Source organism: Pseudorca crassidens, chromosome 9 (genome assembly GCF_039906515.1).
Source record: "Pseudorca crassidens isolate mPseCra1 chromosome 9, mPseCra1.hap1, whole genome shotgun sequence".
Taxonomy (NCBI): domain Eukaryota; kingdom Metazoa; phylum Chordata; class Mammalia; order Artiodactyla; family Delphinidae; genus Pseudorca; species Pseudorca crassidens.
The window spans coordinates 37959806-37982101 of NC_090304.1; the positions used below are offsets into that span (position 1 = coordinate 37959806).

The 22296-nt window shown below is 44.6% G+C and overlaps 1 protein-coding gene across 2 annotated transcripts; it reads right to left on the reverse strand.

Moving 5' to 3' along the window:
• Positions 1-10146: 10146 nt before the first annotated feature.
• On the reverse strand, positions 10147-13425 carry LOC137230387 (serum amyloid A-2 protein-like). Of its 2 annotated transcripts, none has more exons than XM_067749690.1 (4): positions 13314-13425; positions 12895-12986; positions 10830-10968; positions 10147-10439 (listed from the first exon to the last, which is right to left on the reverse strand). In XM_067749690.1, exons 1-4 carry the CDS (start codon positions 13316-13318, stop codon positions 10277-10279), a joined length of 399 nt encoding a protein of 132 aa, XP_067605791.1. In that variant the 5' UTR covers positions 13319-13425; the 3' UTR covers positions 10147-10276. The 2 variants fall into 2 exon arrangements, with proteins under 2 accessions (XP_067605791.1, XP_067605792.1); XM_067749691.1 differs by having other exon boundaries at positions 13392-13422.
• Between the last annotated feature and the right edge of the window lie 8871 nt (positions 13426-22296).

The following is a 22296-nucleotide window of genomic DNA, read 5'->3' on the forward strand; positions in this document are numbered from 1 at the left end:
TTGCGGATGTCATCTTTTTTCTGGTCTAATGCATGTAACGTCTGCTTGTTTCATTTGCATTTTTCTGGTTACTAATGATTTGTGCATCCCTCTGTGAGCTTATTACTTCTAGTGTGTTGTCTGTAAACTATTTTTTGTGTACCTTTCACCCATTTTTCTATTGGGGTTGCCGTCTTTTTCTTAATGATTCACAGAAGTTCCTTGTATATTTGAAATATTAATCCCTTGCCATAATTTAGACGTTGTCTTTTTCCCATTCTCTATCTGAAAATAAATTCTTAATTTTCATGTAATGAAATACCATTTTATGTCTTGTGTTTTGTGCTTTTGAAGTTTTATTTTTTTCTTTTTCTTTTCTTTTTTTTTTTTTTGTGGTACGCGGGCCTCTCACTGTTGTGGCCTCTCCCGTTGCGGAGCACAGGCTCCGGACGCGCAGGCTCAGCAGCCATGGCTCACGGGCCCAGCCGCTCCGCGGCATGTGGGATCTTCCCAGACCGGGGCACGAACCTGTGTCCCCTGCATCGGCAGGCGGACTCTCAACCACTGCGCCACCAGGGAAGCCTGCTTTTGAAGTTTTGTTTAAGAATTTTTTCCTCATCTCTACATCACAAATATATTATTTGATATTCTTTTCTATTAACTTTATAGTTTTACCTTCATGTTTATGTATTTAATACTTCTGGAGTGAACATTTGTATACGTATTAGGTAAGGATCCAGTTTTATTTTTCTCTTTCCAAAACTATTAAGTAACCCATCCTGTCTTCAATGATTTGTGATGTCTCCTTGATCGTATACTAATGTCCTATATGTGTGACCCTAGCTCTGTACTCTCTATCCTATTCCATTGGTCAATATATCTTTTGTTGAGCAAATACTACTGTTTTTTTACTGTGCTCTTCTGTACATCTGAACACCTCATATGGTAAGTGCCTCTTCTTAATATTCTCCTTTTTTAGGATTGACTTTTGTATGCATGAACCTTTACTTCTTGATATGAATTTTGGAGTAATTTTCTTCAGTTCTGGGAAAATTCAACTGGAATTTTCATTAGAATTGCATTAAATTTGTGGATTAATTTGTGGTAGAATCAACATGTCTACAATATTAAGTCATCCCATCAGTGAGCCAGCAACTTCTCTCCATTTGTTTGAATCATCTTTTAAGGTGTTTGTTAGAGGTTTGAAATCTCCATTGTGGTGCTGTGTATTACTGGTGAAACCAGTCCTTAGAAATTTTATAGTTATGTTGTTACCATGAATTGTTTATTATTATTAATCATATTTTCCATTTTGTTATTTCTGCTATGGAGAAATGATTAGGCTTTTGGATCAAGTGTTGGGCAACCTTATTAAATTTCCTTAGTAATTCTATAGTTTGTTGATTTTGTGTGCTTTTTGAGGTTGAAGATTATACTAACTGCAAATATGACGGTTTCATCTCTGCCTTTCCAATCCTTGTATCTCTTACTTTCGAAATTTTCTGTGGCATTGGCCAGGGCTTCCAGAGCTGTGTTACACAACAGTGATGATAGTAGCATTCCTTTTCTCATTCCAGATCCTGAACGGCAATGAATTAAAGGTTTTTCCATTAAATAAAATATGTGCTGTAGCTTTTTGGCAAATAACCTTATAAACTGAAGAAATTTCACTTTGATACGTAGTTTTCTAAAGGATTTTAAAAAAGCAACCATAAATATGCCTTCAGCTTTATCAAATGCTTTTTAAAAATCAGTTGAGATAATATTATTTTCTCCTTTAAGCTATCATTGTGGTGAATTACATTGATTCTGTAATGTTGGCATTCCAAGAATAAACCGCACTCAATTATGAGGCACCTTTAATACTCATATTTGGTTTGGCAACACTATGCTGTGTTTTGAATTTTTTGCACCTTTGGAATTGAAATGGGACTATTGTTTTCTTGTACTGTCCACTCTTGTTTTAGAACCAAGTTACTCTAGCTTCTTTAAAATGGCTGTCCAACTTCATTCTTTATCGGTTTTCTACAACTATCTGTGTAACTTAGAATTAACTGTCCCCTGAGATTTTAGCAGACTGTCTTGAAAAACCATCTGGCTTTAGTGGAGGATACTGGGAGGAGAGATCTTTGACAACCACTTCTACTTATCTAATACTTATTTGTTTTCCTAAAGATGTCTATGTCTCTTTGCATCAAAAGGATGCTTACTTAAACAAATAACCTTGAGGGTGTTAGTTCATCTAAATTAACAAACGGTGTGTCACCAGTAAGTTGATTATATGAATATCTGAGAACAGTGACTCTGTATTAAGCCCAAATTTGAACAAGGAAAGGGGAACTCAGATTAATCTCATTTCGGTCTATATAGAGAATCTCTGTCTCTGTGAACTGGTTCTAACCAGCTCAGAATAATGCTGCTGAAGAGCTTTTATGCTGAGAAATGCTATAGTCATTTAAAGGTAGGATAATTATTGGGTTTGGTTGTGTTGCAGTTATTGTTGTTGGGTTTTTTTCGCCGCGCCATGTGGCATGTAGGATCCCAATTCCCCCACCAGGGATCAAACCCACGTCCCCCGCATTGGAAAAATGGAGTCTTAACCACTGGACCACCAGGGAAGTCCAGTCATTGTTGTTGTTGATTGCTGTCTTGTGGCTTCTGCCAGAAGAATGCAGGTGCAGTCTTACATGTGAGCCACCAGTGGTTGACTGAGAGGAGAAACGCGGTAGATCTGTTCTCTTAAATGGCTGTTTCTAGGTTTGATAGTGAGTTGTGTTAGACTTGTGTGTGATTCTAGGAAGTCGGTCATTTCTTTATGACACTTGCAGTCCAGTGGAGGGTGTTTTCCCGCACTCTTGGAGCATGGGAAGAGTGAGAAGCCCCCCAGAGCAGAAACCACCCGCCTCCTAGCAGGTTGCCTCGCCTCAGTATTAGGGAGCTGCTGCCCTCTACCAGATAAACATATAGGCAAGTGTAGGTCCTGGTCTCAGGAAGCTCAGAGCAGCTGTGTAAAAAATGTTTCCTTTTCTGATGTATGCATTTGCCCCCCATGTTTGTTTTCTTGGGGAGAAAATGCAGTCATATAATCAAGAGTGTACACAAGAATTTCATATTTCTTAAGTTGTTTGAATGTAATATCTCTTTTAATCTCCCTGAGTGAACTGAAGGATAGGGAATGGGGAATCCAGCCTTTCTGGTGCTGAAGCTGTGTATTTGCAGAAGCTGCCCTTGCCTCAAGGATTGGTTTGTCAGTGCCTAGAAGAACAAAGGAAAGGACCTGTGGAACTTGGAATTAGAAGTAGTCCCAGGCATGTGCTGGGAATTAAGAGATGGCTCTCTGGAAGAAAAAACAAAAACACTGACTTGGGCTTCCCTAGTGGCGCAGTGGTTGAGAGTCCGCCTGCCCATTCAGGGGACACGGGTTCGTGCCTCGGTCCGGGAAGATCCCACATGCCAAGAAGCGGCTAGGCCCGTGAGCCATGGCCGCTGAGCCTGCGCGTCCGCAGCCTGTGCTCCGCAACGGGAGAGGCCACAACAGTGAGAGGCCCGCGTACCGCAAAACAAAAAAACAAAACAAAAAAAACCCTGACTTAAGTGTTTGTCAATTTCCATGGTGTAAATACTGCCACCACGGCTAATTTCAAAGGACGAAGACTTAACAGTTGGCTTGCAAAATCCCTGAAAATGTAACAGCTAGCTCTCCTGAGCTAGTATGAGCTGATTCCAGCACACCAGAAGGTAATCCACTTCCAAAGGGTAGAGACTACCAGCTATACCTTTGAAACTAAGTTGAAAGTTTCAAAGATTTCCCAGGTGAAAATAAGAAGCAAACCAAACTCTTTTAAAAAGCACTGGCTTTGGACTTCCCTGGCAGTCCAGTGGTTAAGATTCTCAGCTCCCAATGCAGGGGGCACGGGTCTGATCCCTGGTTGGGGAACTAGCATCCTGCATGACGCACAGCATGGCCTAAAAATAAATAAATAAATAAAAAATAAAAAGTACTGGCTTTTTAAGAAAACTCTCTTGAGAGAAAAATTAAAGTTTACTTCCCACAGTGCTTGCAAAGATAGCTACGTCATAGGTTATATATATTCTGTACCTTGAGCAAATACATTAATAAGTTATAGAAGTTGGTTGTCAGAGAATGAATAAGATAATTTTCCACTTTAAAAGATGGTTCTTAATTGAAAAAAAGCTACAACAAAGGTAAGCATTAGTGTTCATCAAAAGATACCATAAAGAAACTTTTTAAAAAAGCAAATTTATTAGACAACTTTGCAGTTGCTGGGATTAAACTTATTACTCTAAACATTGATAAATAAAGGGAAAGAAAGCATTTTAAAAGAATTAGTGCATAGCTGTACATTATAATTTTGTTGAATCGTAAGTTTGTTAAATATAAAACCAAATACATTACTCCCATGAAGATGACTGAAAACATGAAAATAAAAGCCACAAGCTGGGGGAAGATATTTGTAACATACATAATCAAAAAGGCTTTATATGAAGTATATAAAGAGCTCCTACTAATCAATAAAAAAGGAAAAGGAAATAAATATAAATTTCACAGAAGAGAAAGTACAAATGGCTCATCAATATGTAAAAATGGGCAATCTCATCGACAATCAGGAAAACACAAATTTAAACTACAATGTGATACTATTTATCACTCACCAACTTGACATAAAAAACAAATATGGCCTAGGATGTGGAGCAAGGGGGCCATGTATCCACTACTTGTGGGAATATAAATATATAAAATATAGAAATATGTATTGTAAATATATATATATAACCATTTTGGAAAGATAATTTGGTATTACCAACTAAGGTTCAACATAATCATATTCTATTTCACTTCTAGGTCTCTACCATTTGAACTCTTGTACTGGAATATTTGCACAAGATTACCAGAAGCAACACTGTAATAGCGAAACAGAAAAAACCCAAATGTTGAAATAAGCTGTGTTACATTCATGCTTGGCAATAGTCTTCAGCATTGAAAATGGAAGAACTACTGCAACAGTCATCAACATGCCTATGTCTAAAGAACATATTGTTGACCAAAATAAGCAAATGACTAGTGAATCCATACAATAGAAATCTATTTACAGAAAGTTCAAAAACTGGAAAAACCTTAAAAATATATTAATATATTATTATTATATTATTAATATAAAATATATTAATTTTGTGTATGCTTTCCTTTTTGTTTATACACAAGAGTGATGTAAGATTAAAATCTATGTCTAAGTTTAAAAGAACTCTCTCAGTACGTGTAAAGTAAAAATTCAGAGTGATAAGAAAACATTATGTCTGAATCTAAATGGTAGCATCTTTTTTCTTGGTGGTGTATAAATAGTAACACATCTTTCAGTCTAGGGGTCTTAGACTCAGAGAAATACAGTGTGTCCTTTTTCCCCTCCTCTAGTCTCACAGAGTGTTCTCTGCTAACTTGCCCCTCTGATAATCAGCACAGTACTTTGGAAATTCAAAATATTCATTTATTTCTCCCAAGGCTTCTCATCAGCTACCACAACGACTAACAGTTTATTTGCACATGGCGTTCCTCATTTTCATTTCTATGAGGGAGTGTGCACAGTATCGTTGGAGAAAACTGAATATTTTCTATGATGAAGTAAAATTATATCCTTTTGGCTGGTGTGAGTATGATATTTGTACAGATTTAGTAGTCACCTCAAAGTGACTCATTACCACATTCTGCAGATCCAAACCACATCCATACTTTCTACAACTCCCAAACCCTCCCCCCAGTTCTGTCCACTTCTGAACAATACTCTTCTCAGACCTTATTCATTCATTTCAACAAATATGTATAAAGCAGCTACTATTTGTGAGGCCCTATGACAGGCACTGTGGATACAATGACAACACACAATAAAAGAGACAGGCCTTTGCCCTTGGGTTCCCTACCTACTGGCTCTAAAGACAGACAAGAAAACGGGCGAACGCACTGGAGTGTGACGAGTCCTGGGGACACTCACCTACAGCAAGAGCAGGTACAACCAGATTCCCGCAGGTCCCTGTCGTCCATCTCAAATGTGCTGCATCCCCTGACCCCACTCTCTTCACCCTCGTTCCTTTCTCAGAGCCAGAGAAGTTTCTGCTCCCCTTGGGGTTAACCATCCTTTGTGGGTTTGATCCCTCTGCCTCTTGCTTCCCCTTGACTCTGCTCTTATTCCTTCTTCTTTACCTTTCTTATCTCCCTCTTCCTTAGCGACTTCCTGTTCCTTATAACTAGTCTGACCTTCTTTGAAAGAAAACCTTTCTTGTATTAGTAAAATAAAAGATTAGATCAATTATTCATTTTCAATAAGCATTTGTTGAGATGCCATTATATGCCAGGTACTGGATATTAGGGGTGAACAAGAGAGAAATGGTCACTTCTCTCACTGATTTTATAATACAAGGGAGGAAGATGGACCAAAAGAAAACCCAAACAAAAATTAGAAGAATAAACCAAAAATTGAGTAAAAGAATCCCACATGTTAAAAATTGGTAAACTGTAAAGAATAACCAGAGTGAGCCAGCCAGGATGACCAGGAAGGCCTCTCTCAAGAAAGAGTGAATTCGGGAGAGCCCTACAGGTGCGACATTCCCATCCTTGTGAAAAGCGAGCAGAGGAGTATGTGGGCAGAGAAAATGTCACCTGCAAACGTCCTGTGCCAAAGAAAATCTTGGTTTGTTGGTGATACTGGAGAGTGGGGAGCTTGGGAAGGGGTGGCATGAGATGCTGCTGCAGGGTGGCCAGGGACAGATCACACTGGGCTTTGTAAGCCGTGATAAGCACCTGGATTGTATTTTAAGGGACATGGGAATCCATTGAAGGATTTTAAGCAGGGGAGAGACATGATCTGAGTATAGTTTGTATGCTAGACTGAGAGGTAGGGTAACTACATGCTCTCTTTTGCCCAGGACAGTTCCTGCTTATTCCTGTCACCCAGGTATAATTATCAATAATGTCCCTTTCACAATGGAAAGTGACTTGGCTTAGATGATAAACTATACAGTCACACTTAAGCAGAGGCGGAAGCCATGAAGATGGGGAGACTACTGAGACAGCTGTTGCAGGAACCCAGGTGAGAACAGGTGTGGCCAGGAGCGTGGAGGTGCACGTGAGACCAAGCTGATGGGCTAGAGATGAATTTTGGAAGTAGAATCACAGGGCTTGCTAGTGGATTGGATGTGGAGGTAAAGGCAAGGGAAGCATCAAGCACATTTCCCAATATCTGGGGTGAGCCACAGAGGGAAGAGTCTTGTCATTTGCTGAATTGGAGTGGCCTGGGGGTGAAGAGTTCTGGACGGAGATGAGCGTTTCCTTTGGACAAGCAGAGTGTGAGATCTCTGGAAGCCATCCAATCAGAGGTTTCAGGAGGCCAATCAGATAAACAAGCATGGAGCTTGGAAACCAGGTTCTGAGGGGGAGATATAAGTTTCAGAGGCGTCAGCATGTAGATACTATTAGCTGCGCTTGTTGGGGAGAATACAGAGAAATAAAAAGTGCGAGCCCAGAACCAAGTCTGAGGGACACTTAGAGTTTGGGGAGATGAAAAGACCCAGCTAAGGAGATAAAGGAAAACTGAAGGGAAGCAAAAGGAGAGTGTGGTACTATGAAGCCAAGAGAGAACCTTCCAGGAAGGAGGGAGAGGACAACTGTGCTGAGCATGGCTCAGAGGCCTCCTGATAGGAGGAGAGAAACATGTCAGTTGTTTTGGCAACATGGAGGTCAGTGGTGACCAGAGCTGTTTTGCTGAGTGGTGGGGACAGAGGACAGGCTGGTGTGGGTTCAAGTGTGAGTCAGAAGCGAGGAATCAGAAAGTGCAGATGGGCAGGTTTTCAACAAGTCTGACTATAAAGAGGAAGAGGAAAACGTGCAAGAGTGAAGAGTGATGTGGATTGAACTCAGGGTTTTCAATGTGGTGCTTTATTGGGAAAGCTGTTACTGACTGTCTGGACTCTGCAAGGTTTTGCCCATGTGAGGAACAAGCACATTTTCCTCCCTGGTGTGAGTGTCACTGCGTGTCCTGTGCAAGAGAAGAGCACCACAGGAGCTGGGCAGAAGGAAAGCACAAACCAGGAAGTGTTTGTGTCCTACAACGTCCCTCCTGCGCCCTGAAAGGACAGAGATTAACACTGTGCCCAGCTGGCACAGGAGAAATGTTTACCAGTTCCAGTATCACAAGCGGGCAAAAGAAGGGTGGACGTGGAGCTCAGAGTAAATAAACTGATAACCGGCACACACTTCTACTCTGAAAGTGGGATTCAGGAGCACTCCTAAGGGGAGACGATTCATGATGAAATGATCCCTGTAGGGGAAAGACAAGTTTAACTTCCTTGTCAAGGAGGAAGAAAAAGTGTGTCTGTAAGGTAGTTAGTCACAGGAGAACTTTCTCATACAGTTCCCATCAGAAGGCACTGTCAGAGGTGTACGTAGAGGCTGTGTCTCAGAAAAGTGAGTCTGACAAAATAAAGCAGGAGCAGGGTAACCGGGATTAGGGAGAGTGTGGTGGCAGATTGGCTGGCAAGAACAGGCTCAAAGCACTGCTGAGTTTAGGGCTCTAGTGGTAAAGTCTCAACAGACCCCAGGTTGTAAGGAGACTCCTATTATGAGAATGTTCACTATTAGATTTCTATCCCAGGAACTGAAGGTATAGAATTTGCAAAATGAGGGGAAAGAAAGGAGAAGTAGGAGAAAGGATGACTTGAAAGTTTAGATAAAGCAAGTTCTCCAAATTATTGTAAATAGGAAAAATTTAATAATCAGCCTTTTTATTACTTGAAATAAAAGTTGGATACAGAAGTCTATTCACCATTCTTTTTTCTTTTTTTGGGGGGGCTGCTTTGGGTCTTCGTTGTTGCACGCGGGCTTTCTCTAGTTGCGGCGAGCGGGGGCTACTCTTCGTTGTGGTGCGTGGGCTTCTCACTGCGGTGGCTTCTCTTGCTGCGGAGCACGGGCTCTAGGCGCGCGGGCTTCTGTAGTTGTGGCGTGTGGGATCAGTAGTTGTGGCTCGCGGGCTCTAGAGCGCAGGCTCGGTAGTTGTGGTGCACAGGCTTAGTTGCTTTGCGGCATGTGGGATCTTCCCGGACTAGGGCTCGAACCCGTGTCCCCTGCATTGGCAGGTGGATTCTTAACCACTGTGCCACCACAGAAGCCCCTGTTCCCCACTCTTTAAAGTGTTAGATCATTTTACTTCTTGGAATCTGTAATCTGAAAAAACCAAACACCAAAACCAAATTTTTATCCAAGGAAGAAGGTTATTGGTTTCTCTAGGAATTTGTGATTTATAGAGTCACTCATAATTCCTGTGCTCTAACAGGCCCAAACCCCTTTTATTAGACACTGTTTTCCTCAGTAAGAAGTAACATGCTGGGACTTCTGTGGCAGTCCAGTGGTTAAGACTTGGAGCTCTCACTGCCGTGGGCCTGGGTTCAATCCCTGGGGGGAGAACTAAGATCCCACAAGCCATGCGGCATGACTGGAAAAAGAGTAACATGCTACTGGCTTTCCTCTGTTGGGAAGGGTCCAGGGAGGGAAAATGACTTCTTCTCAAGGACCTGATACATATCCAATGCAATACAAAACCTCCTGATACTTAATCTTGATGGCGTCCCTATGCCTCCGTTTCTGGACATGTTTATTCCTGGACACTTGCATCAGGCAAGGAATATAGAGTGAAGGGAGACAGCGTTGGAGGCACTTCTGGATGGCACAGACAGAAATTGGTTCATAGATGGATTTGTAGGTGTTGCTGAGAGATGAACAGAAGATCAAGGTGCAGCTGCTGGAGCAGGATTCCACGATCCAGTCGTCCCGAGGCTGTGTCCCCTGCCCGCACACAGACACCACTGAGGACGCACTAAGGGCACTAGACCCCAGGGCAGAGAAGCTGACAGGACCCAACTGCCAGGGAGTGAAGAGGCCTGAATACAGAAGGGCCTAGAAAGAGCACCACTGTAACCAGAGGGGCCTGGAGGGGAGCGGGTCTGATTAGGGGAAGGGGTGGAGCACGGTGTCTGCCCTGTATGATGCTGAGATTGTGGCCCCGACACCCAAGACACAGGCACAGACTCGGCCTTCACGTGGGTGTCCAGCCATCACCCCTTGGGAACAAACAGGCTGTCCTTATATCAAAGAATAATACACGGTTTTCAACATTCAATCTCTTAAGCATTTATTAGATCTGCTGGCTTCCGTGGACAGAGAACTCACAAGCTCAGCGTCCCAGCCCTTGGGGGCTCACAGCCCCGTCGTCTCCTGAGCAGAGTGAGAGGCAGCTCAGTACTTGTCGGGCAGGCCAGGAGGTCGGAAGTAATTGGGGTCTTTGCCGCTCCGGCCCCATCTATTGGCAAACTGGTCGGCCTCCGAGTCCTCCCGTCCGTGGCCACTGTCTCCATGCTTAAAAAGGTCTGTGATTCTCTGACTATTCTCCCTGGCATCGCTGGAATGGAGGAGGGCAGGTAGGGTATTACTCCAGGGCTGACGAGCAACAGCCCACCCTCCCCATCTCTCCTCTTTCCAAGGAATCGAGGACTCTGACAGGAGCTAGGAAAGAGGGAATGAAGCCTGAGGCTGCCCGGGCTCAGCCCACCTCAGCCCTGCGGGTCCCCTTATGCTGGGTGAACAGCACCCATGGGGGAGGCTTGGGAATCGTCTGTCCCACCAGCCTTGCTCTGCTCTTCAGCCACTCAGACCCCACACAGGACACAGAGGGTGAGGGTGGATAAGAGGAGGAGAGGCCACAGCCCTACAGGAAGTTCTCCAGGGCTTGGCCCCTCCTGGCTGTCCGAGGCTCTCACACCCATCCCTGCATCCTCAGGGCCCCTGGTACCTGATCACTTCAGCAGCCCAGACGCCCCCAGGTCCCCTTTGGGCAGCGTCATAGTTGCCCCGGGCGTGAAAGTACTTGTCTGCATCTTTGTACCCGGCTTCTTTCATGTCAGAGTACGCTCGCCACATGTCTTTAGCCCCTGGGAGGAAAGCACATAGAGAAAGGATTATCAGGTGGACAGAAAACTGTGACACACCTTAGGGAAGAATCAAGGAATGAAAAATCTTCCACTGACTCAGTTTCATCCTGTGGCTATAGCACCATGAGTGCCATAGATTGAGCAGAGCATTCTTGTGTCTAGTTTCCTGCTCCTGGTAACTCCAATGAGAGTCGTTATGGGGGGAGGGGCACAGCTGCGTTGGACCTGGTTGTCGGGCCCCTACGATGCTCTCTCTGGACTGCATCTCACTTAGGGCTCTATGTGATACGTTTAAGGAGAGAAGGGAGCTATCTTTATAGGGCAGGATTCCTCAGCTTCATACTATTGACATTTTAAGCCAGATAATTCTTTGCTGTTCAGGGCTGTCCTGGGTATTGTAACACGTTTAACAGCATCCCTCACTTTTACCCACTAACGGGCAACCTATTCCCCAAGTGGGACAACCAAAAGTGTTTCCAAACATTGCCCGATATCTCCAGGACACAAAATTGCCCTTGGCCCCGAACCACTGTTATAAAAGGAAGCCGCATAGGATGAGATCCAGGGGATTTGGGTGAGTGAGGAGGTGACATGGAGGACAGATTCTGAGAAAGGGGCAGACATGCAGCACCTCTGCCCTGACGCCTAAGAAATGTATCCCTGCTGCGCGAATGCGCTCAATGTGACTTGATTCCCCTGCCTGTTAGGCACGTGAATGGCATCCTGAGGACTTTCTAGTGGACGGTATTGATGACGTGGGCTGCCTGAGGAAGCAAGCCCTCGAGCAGTGGGTCTTGCCTCAGCCTGGTTACACCTTCCAATCAGCTGGGGAGGTACTGAAAGTCCCCTGAGACCTACCTCACAGCCCAGGCCAGTTACCTCACACTCTCTGGGGTGGGTCTCAGGCATCAATAGTTTTCACTGCTCCCCAGGTGAATCCAACATGCAGCTGAGATTGATAAGCCCCCAGCTTGAGGGAGTGGCACTGGGACAAGTCTGCCCAGCAAGAGCTGTGGCCTCGTGCACAGCTGGGTTCAAACTTCTGTCCTGCCACCTGCTGACTGGCACTTAGTCCCTGGGCAGCAGACTCGGTTGCTCTCAGCCTCGGTTTTCTCCCCTTCAGATGGGGGGAGATGCCTCCCGCACGGAGGTATTCTGCAGGTAAGTAGGTGACCACCTGTCCCAGCCTAACCAGAACTGCACCTGTTTTCCTGGAACTGCCCCAGTTAGCGTTGAAAGTGTCCTGGAAAAGTCCTCAGACCTGGGCAAAGCAGGAGAGTTGGTCACCCTGAAGTGCATGTAAGGGCCGAGTTCCTACCGGAAGCTTGAGATATGTTATTAGGTTCCCCACCCCGGTCGCACACGGGTTTTTTTGTCAGTTAAAAGGCTATAAAAGGGTAGGAAACAGACTGAACCAGGGACAGTGTCACTGAGTATAGGAAGCAGGAGCAAGAGCTAAGCTGAAGGTCCCTGAATTATCCAATTAGGAAATGGAAGGTAAGAAGGAAGAGAAGAAGAAGAGAAGAAGGAAGAGAAGAAGAAGAGAGGAAGGAAGGAAGGAAGAGGGAAAGGGAGGGAGGAAGGGAGAAATGAGTGGAGGGAGAGAAGAAGAGAGGGGAAATAGATGGATAGCTTTCATCCGCCTTCATGCAATTGGTCTGAGGGAAATGCTGTACCATTTCAAGACTTATTTTATGTCTTCCATTCAAACTTCCATTTCAGCTGGGAATGATGACTGTTCTTTCTCTAGTGACTGATTGACATAAATCCTGTGGTTTTCAATCTGTCTGAAAAAAAGCTCCCCAAACACCTGGCACATTCTACCACATAGGGCAGCACCGCCTAAGACAGTAGCTCCAACCCTTAAGAGCGCTCATGGTGAATCCCAGAGGCCCATGGGTGTCATCCCCCCTCCACCAGCCTTACCTTCATAAGCCTCACCAAGGAAGGAAAACCATCGGCTGTGGACTCCCAGCACCAAGGAGCAGAGAATGAGGCCTGTGAAAAGCTTCATTGTGCTGAAATGAAAGGAGAGGGTCAGGGAGACACGGACAAGCCTTGTACACCCACTTGGGGATTTGTATGTCGAGGAGAGCCCGGCTGTTCTTTCCACTTGTTCTCATTAGACTCTCAGTGGTCCACCTAGGCAATATTGCAGTAGGACCTCACTCGGAGCCACTAGCCCTCAGCTCTGCACCCACCAACCCTGAACCCAAGCCTGTCTAAGAGGTCACCAAGGTGTCTATGGTGGAAGAAGAGAGCAGCTGGGACGTAGCTGTGTCTTGCTAAAGCAGCCTGTAATTAATCAAAAAGCATTTCCCATGCGCCACGCTGCCAGCACTGACCTCATTCAGCACAAATACAGAAGAGAAGATTTAAAGTAAGTGTTTTCAAAGAAATCACTCCGTGGAGAACATTCTCACCTGAACCCGGTGGAGCAGACCTGCTGGGGACAGGTGGCTGCATTTATACTGAGCCATCCCTGCTGGGGTCATGGGGTGAGAAGGAAAGCTGGACTGGTGCCTGGGGGAGAGTCCCTGCAGGTCATTTCTCCTACAAAACTGCAAAGGGTAACTTACTGGAGACCAGTGGCTGTCCTCATCCACAGGTCATATTCCGCATTGTGCAACCCTGAGAAAACAGCAAGGCCTGTTCTGCCTGGTGGCCACTGTCAGGGGTGGAGGGGCTGAGGCCTGGGCCACCTGGGCTGTGGAGAAGAGGGTGTGGAGCTCCAGGAAGGAGGCCCCCAGGCTGCTGGCTGGTGTGTGGTTAGAGGATACTCCTCCAGCCTGGACCTTGCTTTCCTGGTCGTTTCCTCAGGAAGGTCCCTTCTGGACCAGACAGCCGATGTGTCAGAAATAAAATCCTTTGAACTCACGTGTAAAGCCCTTGAGCTTCAAAATTGACAGGCCACCCCACCGAATGTCGTGGGTGCCCCGAGCACTTTCCACCACTCTGTGTACCTGTGCTGAGCTCTCCGCTCCAGGGCAGAGGAAGCCCTCTCAGCCTCTCAGCCATGCCTTTCATATGGGTCAGCACTTATCATGACGACAAAAAAGGGAGGTATTATAAAATAATGAGAGGCTTTTTGACTTGATAAAGGTTAAATACCAATAATCTATAGCAGCAGTTCTCACAGTGTGTTCTAGGGAAACCAGAGGGTCTCTTAAGACCCTTTCAGGGGAGTCTGTGGGATCAAAACTATTTTCACAGTAGCACTAAGAAATTCTTTTCCTTTTTCATTCCCATTTTTTTCATGAGTGTACTGGGTATGAAATGTTCATTGATATGGTTTGAGATTTCTACATTGCAACTGACCTTTAAGAAACTACCACTTGTCAAGTTTTGGTATCATATCAAAGAATTGCCTGAATTATCATAAAATGCTATTAAAATGCTCTCCTGTTTTCTACCTATATGTTATATCTGTGTGATGTTGAATTTTTTTGTATACTTCAACCCAAATGATGTACTGTGACAGATTGAGTGCAGGATCAGACGTGAGAATCCAGCTATCTTCTATTAAGCTAGATATTTAAAACTTTTCAAAAATGTAAAGCTACTATTTTTGTTATTAATCTTTTTGTTTTGGAAAAAGATTATTTTCATTAAAATATATTATTTATGTTAACATAATGGATTTATTATTGTGTTTTTATTTATTCATTTATTTATTTGACCACTTTTTAGATACTCTGCAAAGGGTTTTTCATAAATTAACTCAGTCCTCATAAAACTTCATAACAGCACAATATATTATTGTGTTTTTAAATGCTCAAACATTTTTTCTTTCCAGTGTGTTAAATCCTGATAGAGTCAGGATAAATTAAATTTCTTTGAGGTCCTCAATAATTTTTCAGAGTGTAATGGGACCCTGAGACACAAAAGCTTGAGAATCATTGCTCTACAGCAAATCTTATGTGTAAAGAAGACACTTTAGGTGCATTCTCAAGAAGGCCAAGAAGGAGACATGGGTGTCCTCTTCTGATCACCTCAGTTTCACATTCTCCTGGAGGACCTGCCCGTTGCTAAGACAAGAAACATGAGGACGATAAGAAATGGAAGAGAAGAAATGAAACTATCATTATTTCTAAGTGATGCAAGCTTTTACGTAGAGAACCCATCAGAATCAAATGGTACACTAATGAAGCCATTAAGAGAATTCAGTGAGATTGCCATGTTTCGCATAAAAATTCAATTGTGTGTCTCTACACCAATTCTTTTTGTGTTGTTTTTTTGGCTGCGTTGGGTCTTTGTTGCTGCCCGCGGGCTTCCTCTAGTTGCAGCGAGCTGAGGCTACTCTTCAATGCGGTGCATAGGCTTCTCACTGCGGTGGCTTCTCTTGTTGCAGAGCACAGGCTCTAGGTGTGCAGGCTTCAGTAGCTGTGGCTCGCGGGCTCAGTAATTGTATCTCGCGGGCTCTAGAGCACAGGCTCAGTAGTTGTGGCACATGGGCTTAGCTGCTCCACAGCATATGGGATCTTCCCGGACCAGGGCTCAAACCCGTGTCTCCTGCATTGGCAGGCGGATTACTGACCACTGCGCCACCAGGGAAGTCCCAACACCAATTCTTAACAGTTAAAAAAATACAATACAAAATAGTACCAAAAACATTAACTATCTAGGGAAAACTTTAAAAATACACAAATATTTACAGAGAAAATTTAAGTTTGTTAAAGGATAAAAAGTGGGGGATGTATGTCATGTTGATGGAGAGGATGTTTTGACTTAGTAAAGATATCAGTTCTCCTTGGATTAATTTATAAATTCAGTGCAATGCTAATCAAAAATTCCCCATGGAATTCTTTTAGGGACACAACAGATTTATGTTTTATGGATGAATAAATGTCCATCAATAAGTAAGTTAAAAAAAATAAGGGCCTAGGGGAGACATACGCTGGTCTCTAAGATGCGTGATCTTGGGATTTAGCCCAAGGGGGGAGACAACTGTGATGGTAAGGCCAACAGATCGGGAGACAACTGCCATGAAAAAGAAGTTTGTTACTCACAGATCCCCAAAGAAGGGGGCACATCACACCAAGGTGTGGCCACACGAGGAAGCACTCAGGGTGGGCCAGGGGACAGAGAGAGGGGCAGAAAACGTGACAAACGCCTTTATTGTGGTTTCTGTGGGAGGACCAGTGAGGCACAGTGAGCGGGTTAAGGACTGGCTCATGTGAATACTTTCAGCTCTCGCTCGGCATAGGGGCTGGTTCCTAGTTGTCTGGTACCTGGCTCTGCTGTGATCAGGGCAGGTGGACAGTGGCCCAGAGCGTGAGGGCGCAATGAAGGAGGTGGTGGAAGTGTGAGCTCTGGATTGGTTGGTTTGTATTTGAAAGGCTCACTCACAGGTTACTTTACTATCACAGGTTAGTTTACTAATCTGTAAGAATTGGCTACCTCTGGGAGAAGCAGTCCCTCCAGGGGCAGGGAGGCCCCAGGATGTGAAAGCATCAAAAACACAGATACAGAATGGAAAAACATGTTTAACACAACTTCCGAGGCATCCTTGGAGTGGCTCGGGCATCTCGCTGCTGTCAGATGAGCCAGGCTGTATGAAGCTCTTGTCAGTGGATGTGGGATCCTTGCCTGGCTTGCTTTATCTTGTTGTAAATCCCTGTAATCTCTACTCTTCTACCTAAATGTCTCCGGTCTCAATCCACACCCAGCGGTCCACTCTTCCTCCTCTGCAGAATGGTCAAGGACCTAGTGAACTCCTCAACGGCAGGTTCAACTATGTTCTAGAGTTCTTGTCAGTCAGAGTGCAAGTGCCTCCTCTTCTCGGCTTTTACACATTTTTGTCCCCAGCCTGCCACTCCACAATCACAACCCAAAAAGTGCACTCTCTCTGTTCTCCGCCACCTGCCTGCATCCATCCCACGGAAGCTTCCATTCCTACATCCCCAGTGTGTTCCATCCACTGTTCACACTCTTCTTTCCCCAGTCTGCACCACACCTCAAGGAACAATCCGGTCACCTTGATGCCACAGAGCACTGGCTGCACTACTTGTGCCTGTGCAGGGAGGATGAGATCGGGCGCCCACTGGGTCCTCACCATCTCTGCCACATCTCTCATGAACCGTTCCCGGGTGCAGTCCAACACCATTTTAACATTGCCTGTAGGATGGTGAGACGGAGGATGGTACACACACTTCTCCATGGGTACCCATTGCTTGATGTGAAATTGTTTCATGCACATCTGGGTTAAGGACGATCTTCAAAGCTGTGTGGCTCTACTTCTCTGGTGCCTATTCTGGACATAACTGGTGCTGCAAACATCTCTCAGTTCTCTTGGTCCCTGGGGATGCCCTCTGGCCCAAAGACAGAGACAGCAGTCACAGTTGTCTCCCCCCTTGTGGTAAATCCCAAGATCACGCATCTTAGAGACCAGTGCATGTCTCCTCTTGGTCCTTATTTTTTTTAATTTACTTATTCATGGACTTTTATTCATCTATAGAAAACAAATCTGGTGTGTCCCTAATTGAATTCCACGGGGAATTTTGATTAGCATTGCACTGAATTTATAAATTAATCCAAGGAGAACTGATACCTTTACTAAGTCAAAACATCCTCTCCATGAACATGACATACATCCCCCACTTTTTATCCTTTAACAAACTTAAATTTTCTCTGTAAATATTTGTGTATTATTAAAGTTTTCCCTAGATAGTTAATGTTTTTGGTACTATTTTGTATTGTATTTTTTTAACTGTTAAGAATTGGTGTTGGGACTTCCCTGGTGGCGCAGTGGTCAGTAATCCGCCTGCCAGTGCAGGAGACACGGGTTTGAGCCCTGGTCCGGGAAGATCCCACATGCTGTGGAGCAGCTAAGCCCGTGTGCCACAACTACTGAGCCTGTGCTCTAGAGCTCGCGAGCTACAACTACTGAGCCCGCGAGCCACAGCTACTGAAGCCTGCACACCTAGAGCCTGTGCTCTGCAAGAAGAGAAGCCACCGCAGTGAGAAGCCTATGCACCGCGTTGAAGAGTATCCCCCGTTCGCTGCAACTAGAGGAAGCCTGCGGGCAGCAACGCAGACCCAACGCAGCCAAAAACACGACAAAAAAAGAATTGGTGTACAGAAACACAATTGATTTTTTATGTGAAACATGGTAATGTTTCACATAAAACCCGGTGGAGCAGACCTGCTGGGGACACGTGGCTGTAATTGTACTGAGCCATCCCTGCTGGGGTCATGGGGTGAGAAGGAAAGCTGGACTGGTGCCTGGGGGAGAGTCCCTGCAGGTCATTTCTCCTACAAAACTGCAAAGGGTAACTTACTGGAGACCAGTGGCTGTCCTCATCCACAGGTCATATTCCGCATTGTGCAACCCTGAGAAAACAGCAAGGCCTGTTCTGCCTGGTGGCCACTGTCAGGGGTGGAGGGGCTGAGGCCTGGGCCACCTGGGCTGTGGAGAAGAGGGTGTGGAGCTCCAGGAAGGAGGCCCCCAGGCTGCTGGCAGGTGTGTGGTTAGAGGATACTCCTCCAGCCTGGACCTTGCCTTCCTGGTCGTTTCCTCAGGATGGTCCCTTCTGGACCAGACAGCAGATGTGTCAGAAATTAAATCCTTTGAACTCACGTGTAAAGCCCTTGAGTTTCAAAACTGACAGGCCACCCCACCGAATGTCGTGGGTGCCCCGAGCACTTTCCACCACGCTGTGTACCTGTGCTGAGCTCTCCGCTCCAGGGCAGAGAAAGCCCTCTCAGCCACTCAGCCATGCCTTTCATATGGGTCAGCACCTATCATGACAACAAAAAAGGGAGGTATTATAAAATAATGAGAGGCTTTTTGACTTGATAAAGGTTAAATACCAATAATCTATAGCAGCAGTTCTCACAGTGTGTTCTAGGGAAACCAGAGGGTCTCTTAAGACCCTTTCAGGGGAGTCTGTGGGATCAAAACTATTTTCACAGTAGCACTAAGAAATTCTTTTCCTTTTTCATTCCCATTTTTTTCATGAGTGTACTGGGTATGAAATGTTCATTGATATGGTTTGAGATTTCTACATTGCAACTGACCTTTAAGAAACTACCACTTGTCAAGTTTTGGTATCGTATCAAAGAATTGCCTGAATTATCTTAAAATGCTATTAAAATGCTCTCCTGTTTTCTACCTATATGTTATATCTGTGTGATGTTGAATTTTTTTGTATACTTCAACCCAAATGATGTACTGTGACAGATTGAGTGCAGGATCAGACGTGAGAATCCAGCTATCTTCTATTAAGCTAGATATTTAAAACTTTTCAAAAATGTAAAGCTACTATTTTTGTTATTAATCTTTTTGTTTTGGAAAAGGATTATGTTCATTAAAATATATTATTTATGTTAACATAATGGATTTATTATTGTGTTTTTATTTATTCATTTATTTATTTGACCATTTTTTAGATACTCTGCAAAGGGTTTTTCATAAATTAACTCAGTCCTCATAAAACTTCATAACAGCACAATATATTATTGTGTTTTTAAATGCTCAAACATTTTTTCTTTCCAGTGTGTTAAATCCTGATAGAGTCAGGATAAATTAAATTTCTTTGAGGTCCTCAATAATGTTTCAGAGTATAATGGGACCCTGAGACACAAAAGCTTGAGAATCATTGCTCTACAGCAAATTTATGTGTAAAGAAGACACTTTAGGTGCATTCTCAAGAAGGCCAAGAGGGAGACATGGATGTCCTCTTCTGATCACCTCAGTTTCACATTCTCCTGGAGGACCTGCCCGTTGCTAAGACAAGAAACATGAGGAGGATAAGAAATGGAAGAGAAGAAATGAAACTATCATTATTTCTAAGTGATGCAAGCTTTTACGTAGAAAACCCATCAGGATCAAATGGTACACTAATGAAGCCATTAAGAGAATTCAGTGAGATTGCCATGTTTCGCATAAAAATTCAATTGTGTTTCTCTCCACCAATTCTTTTTGTGTTGTTTTTTTGGCTGCGTTGGGTCTTTGTTGCTGCCCGCGGGCTTCCTCTAGTTGCAGCGAGCTGAGGCTACTCTTCAATGCGGTGCATAGGCTTCTCACTGCGGTGGCTTCTCTTGTTGCAGAGCACAGGCTCTAGGTGTGCAGGCTTCAGTAGCTGTGGCTCGCGGGCTCAGTAATTGTATCTCGCGGGCTCTAGAGCACAGGCTCAGTAGTTGTGGCACATGGGGTTAGTTGCTCCACAGCATATGGGATCTTCCCGGACCAGGGCTCAAACCCGTGTCTCCTGCATTGGCAGGCGGATTACTGACCACTGCGCCACCAGGGAAGTCCCAACACCAATTCTTAACAGTTAAAAAAATACAATACAAAATACTACCAAAAACATTAACTATCTAGGGAAAACTTTAATAATACACAAATATTTACAGAGAAAATTTAAGTTTGTTAAAGGATAAAAAGTGGGGGATGTATGTCATGTTGATGGAGAGGATGTTTTGACTTAGTAAAGATATCAGTTCTCCTTGGATTAATTTATAAATTCAGTGCAATGCTAATCAATATTCCCCATGGAATTCTTTTAGGGACACAACAGATTTATGTTTTATGGATGAATAAAGGTCCATGAATAAGTAAGTTAAAAAAAATAAGGGCCTAGGGGAGACATACGCTGGTCTCTAAGATGCGTGATCTTGGGATTTAGCCCAAGGGGGGAGACAACTGTGATGGTAAGGCCAACAGATCGGGAGACAACTGCCATGAAAAAGAAGTTTGTTACTCACAGATCCCCAAAGAAGGGGGCACATCACACCAAGGTGTGGCCACACGAGGAAGCACTCAGGGTGGGCCAGGGGACAGAGAGAGGGGCAGAAAACGTGACAAACGCCTTTATTGTGGTTTCTGTGGGAGGACCAGTGAGGCACAGTGAGCGGGTTAAGGACTGGCTCATGTGAATACTTTCAGCTCTCACTCGGCATAGGGGCTGGTTCCTAGTTGTCTGGTACCTGGCTCTGCTGTGATCAGGGCAGGTGGACAGTGGCCCAGAGCGTGAGGGCGCAATGAAGGAGGTGGTGGAAGTGTGAGCTCTGGATTGGTTGGTTTGTATTTGAAAGGCTCACTCACAGGTTACTTTACTATCACAGGTTAGTTTACTAATCTGTAAGAATTGGCTGCCTCTGGGAGAAGCAGTCCCTCCAGGGGCAGGGCGGCCCCAGGATGTGAAAGCATCAAAAACACAGATACAGAATGGAAAAACATGTTTAACACAACTTCTGAGGCATCCTTGGAGTGGCTCGGGCATCTCGCTGCTGTCAGATGAGCCAGGCTGTATGAAGCTCTTGTCAGTGGATGTGGGATCCTTGCCTGGCTTGCTTTATCTTGTTGTAAATCCCTGTAATCTCTACTCTTCTACCTAAATGTCTCCGGTCTCAATCCACACCCAGCGGTCCACTCTTCCTCCTCTGCAGAATGGTCAAGGACCTAGTGAACTCCTCAACGGCAGGTTCAACTATGTTCTAGAGTTCTTGTCAGTCAGAGTGCAAGTGCCTCCTCTTCTCGGCTTTTACACATTTTTGTCCCCAGCCTGCCACTCCACAATCACAACCCAAAAAGTGCACTCTCTCTGTCCTCCGCCACCTGCCTGCATCCATCCCACGGAAGCTTCCATTCCTACATCCCCAGTGTGTTCCATCCACTGTTCACACTCTTCTTTCCCCAGTCTGCACCACACCTCAAGGAACAATCCGGTCACCTTGATGCCACAGAGCACTGGCTGCACTACTTGTGCCTGTGCAGGGAGGATGAGATCGGGCGCCCACTGGGTCCTCACCATCTCTGCCACATCTCTCATGAACCGTTCCCGGGTGCAGTCCAACACCATTTTAACATTGCCTGTAGGATGGTGAGACGGAGGATGGTACACACACTTCTCCATGGGTACCCATTGCTTGATGTGAAATTGTTTCATGCACATCTGGGTTAAGGACGATCTTCAAAGCTGTGTGGCTCTACTTCTCTGGTGCCTATTCTGGACATAACTGGTGCTGCAAACATCTCTCAGTTCTCTTGGTCCCTGGGGATGCCCTCTGGCCCAAAGACAGAGACAGCAGTCACAGTTGTCTCCCCCCTTGGGGTAAATCCCAAGATCACGCATGTTAGAGACCAGTGCATGTCTCCTCTTGGTCCTTATTTTTTTTAATTTACTTATTCATGGACTTTTATTCATCTATAGAAAACAAATCTGGTGTGTCCCTAAAAGAATTCCACGGGGAATTTTGATTAGCATTGCACTGAATTTATAAATTAATCCAAGGAGAACTGATATCTTTACTAAGTCAAAACATCCTCTCCATGAACATGACATACATCCCCCACTTTTTATCCTTTAACAAACTTAAATTTTC

Coding starts and splice junctions, on each gene's coding strand:
- LOC137230387 (XM_067749690.1), bottom strand. Junction 10,969..12,894: donor CCTTGGTGAGGCTTATGAAG/GTAAGGCTGGTG, acceptor CTTTCCTCCCAG/GGGCTAAAGACATGTGGCGA. Junction 10,440..10,829: donor TGGGCTGCTGAAGTGATCAG/GTACCAGGGGCC, acceptor CCTCCATTCCAG/CGATGCCAGGGAGAATAGTC.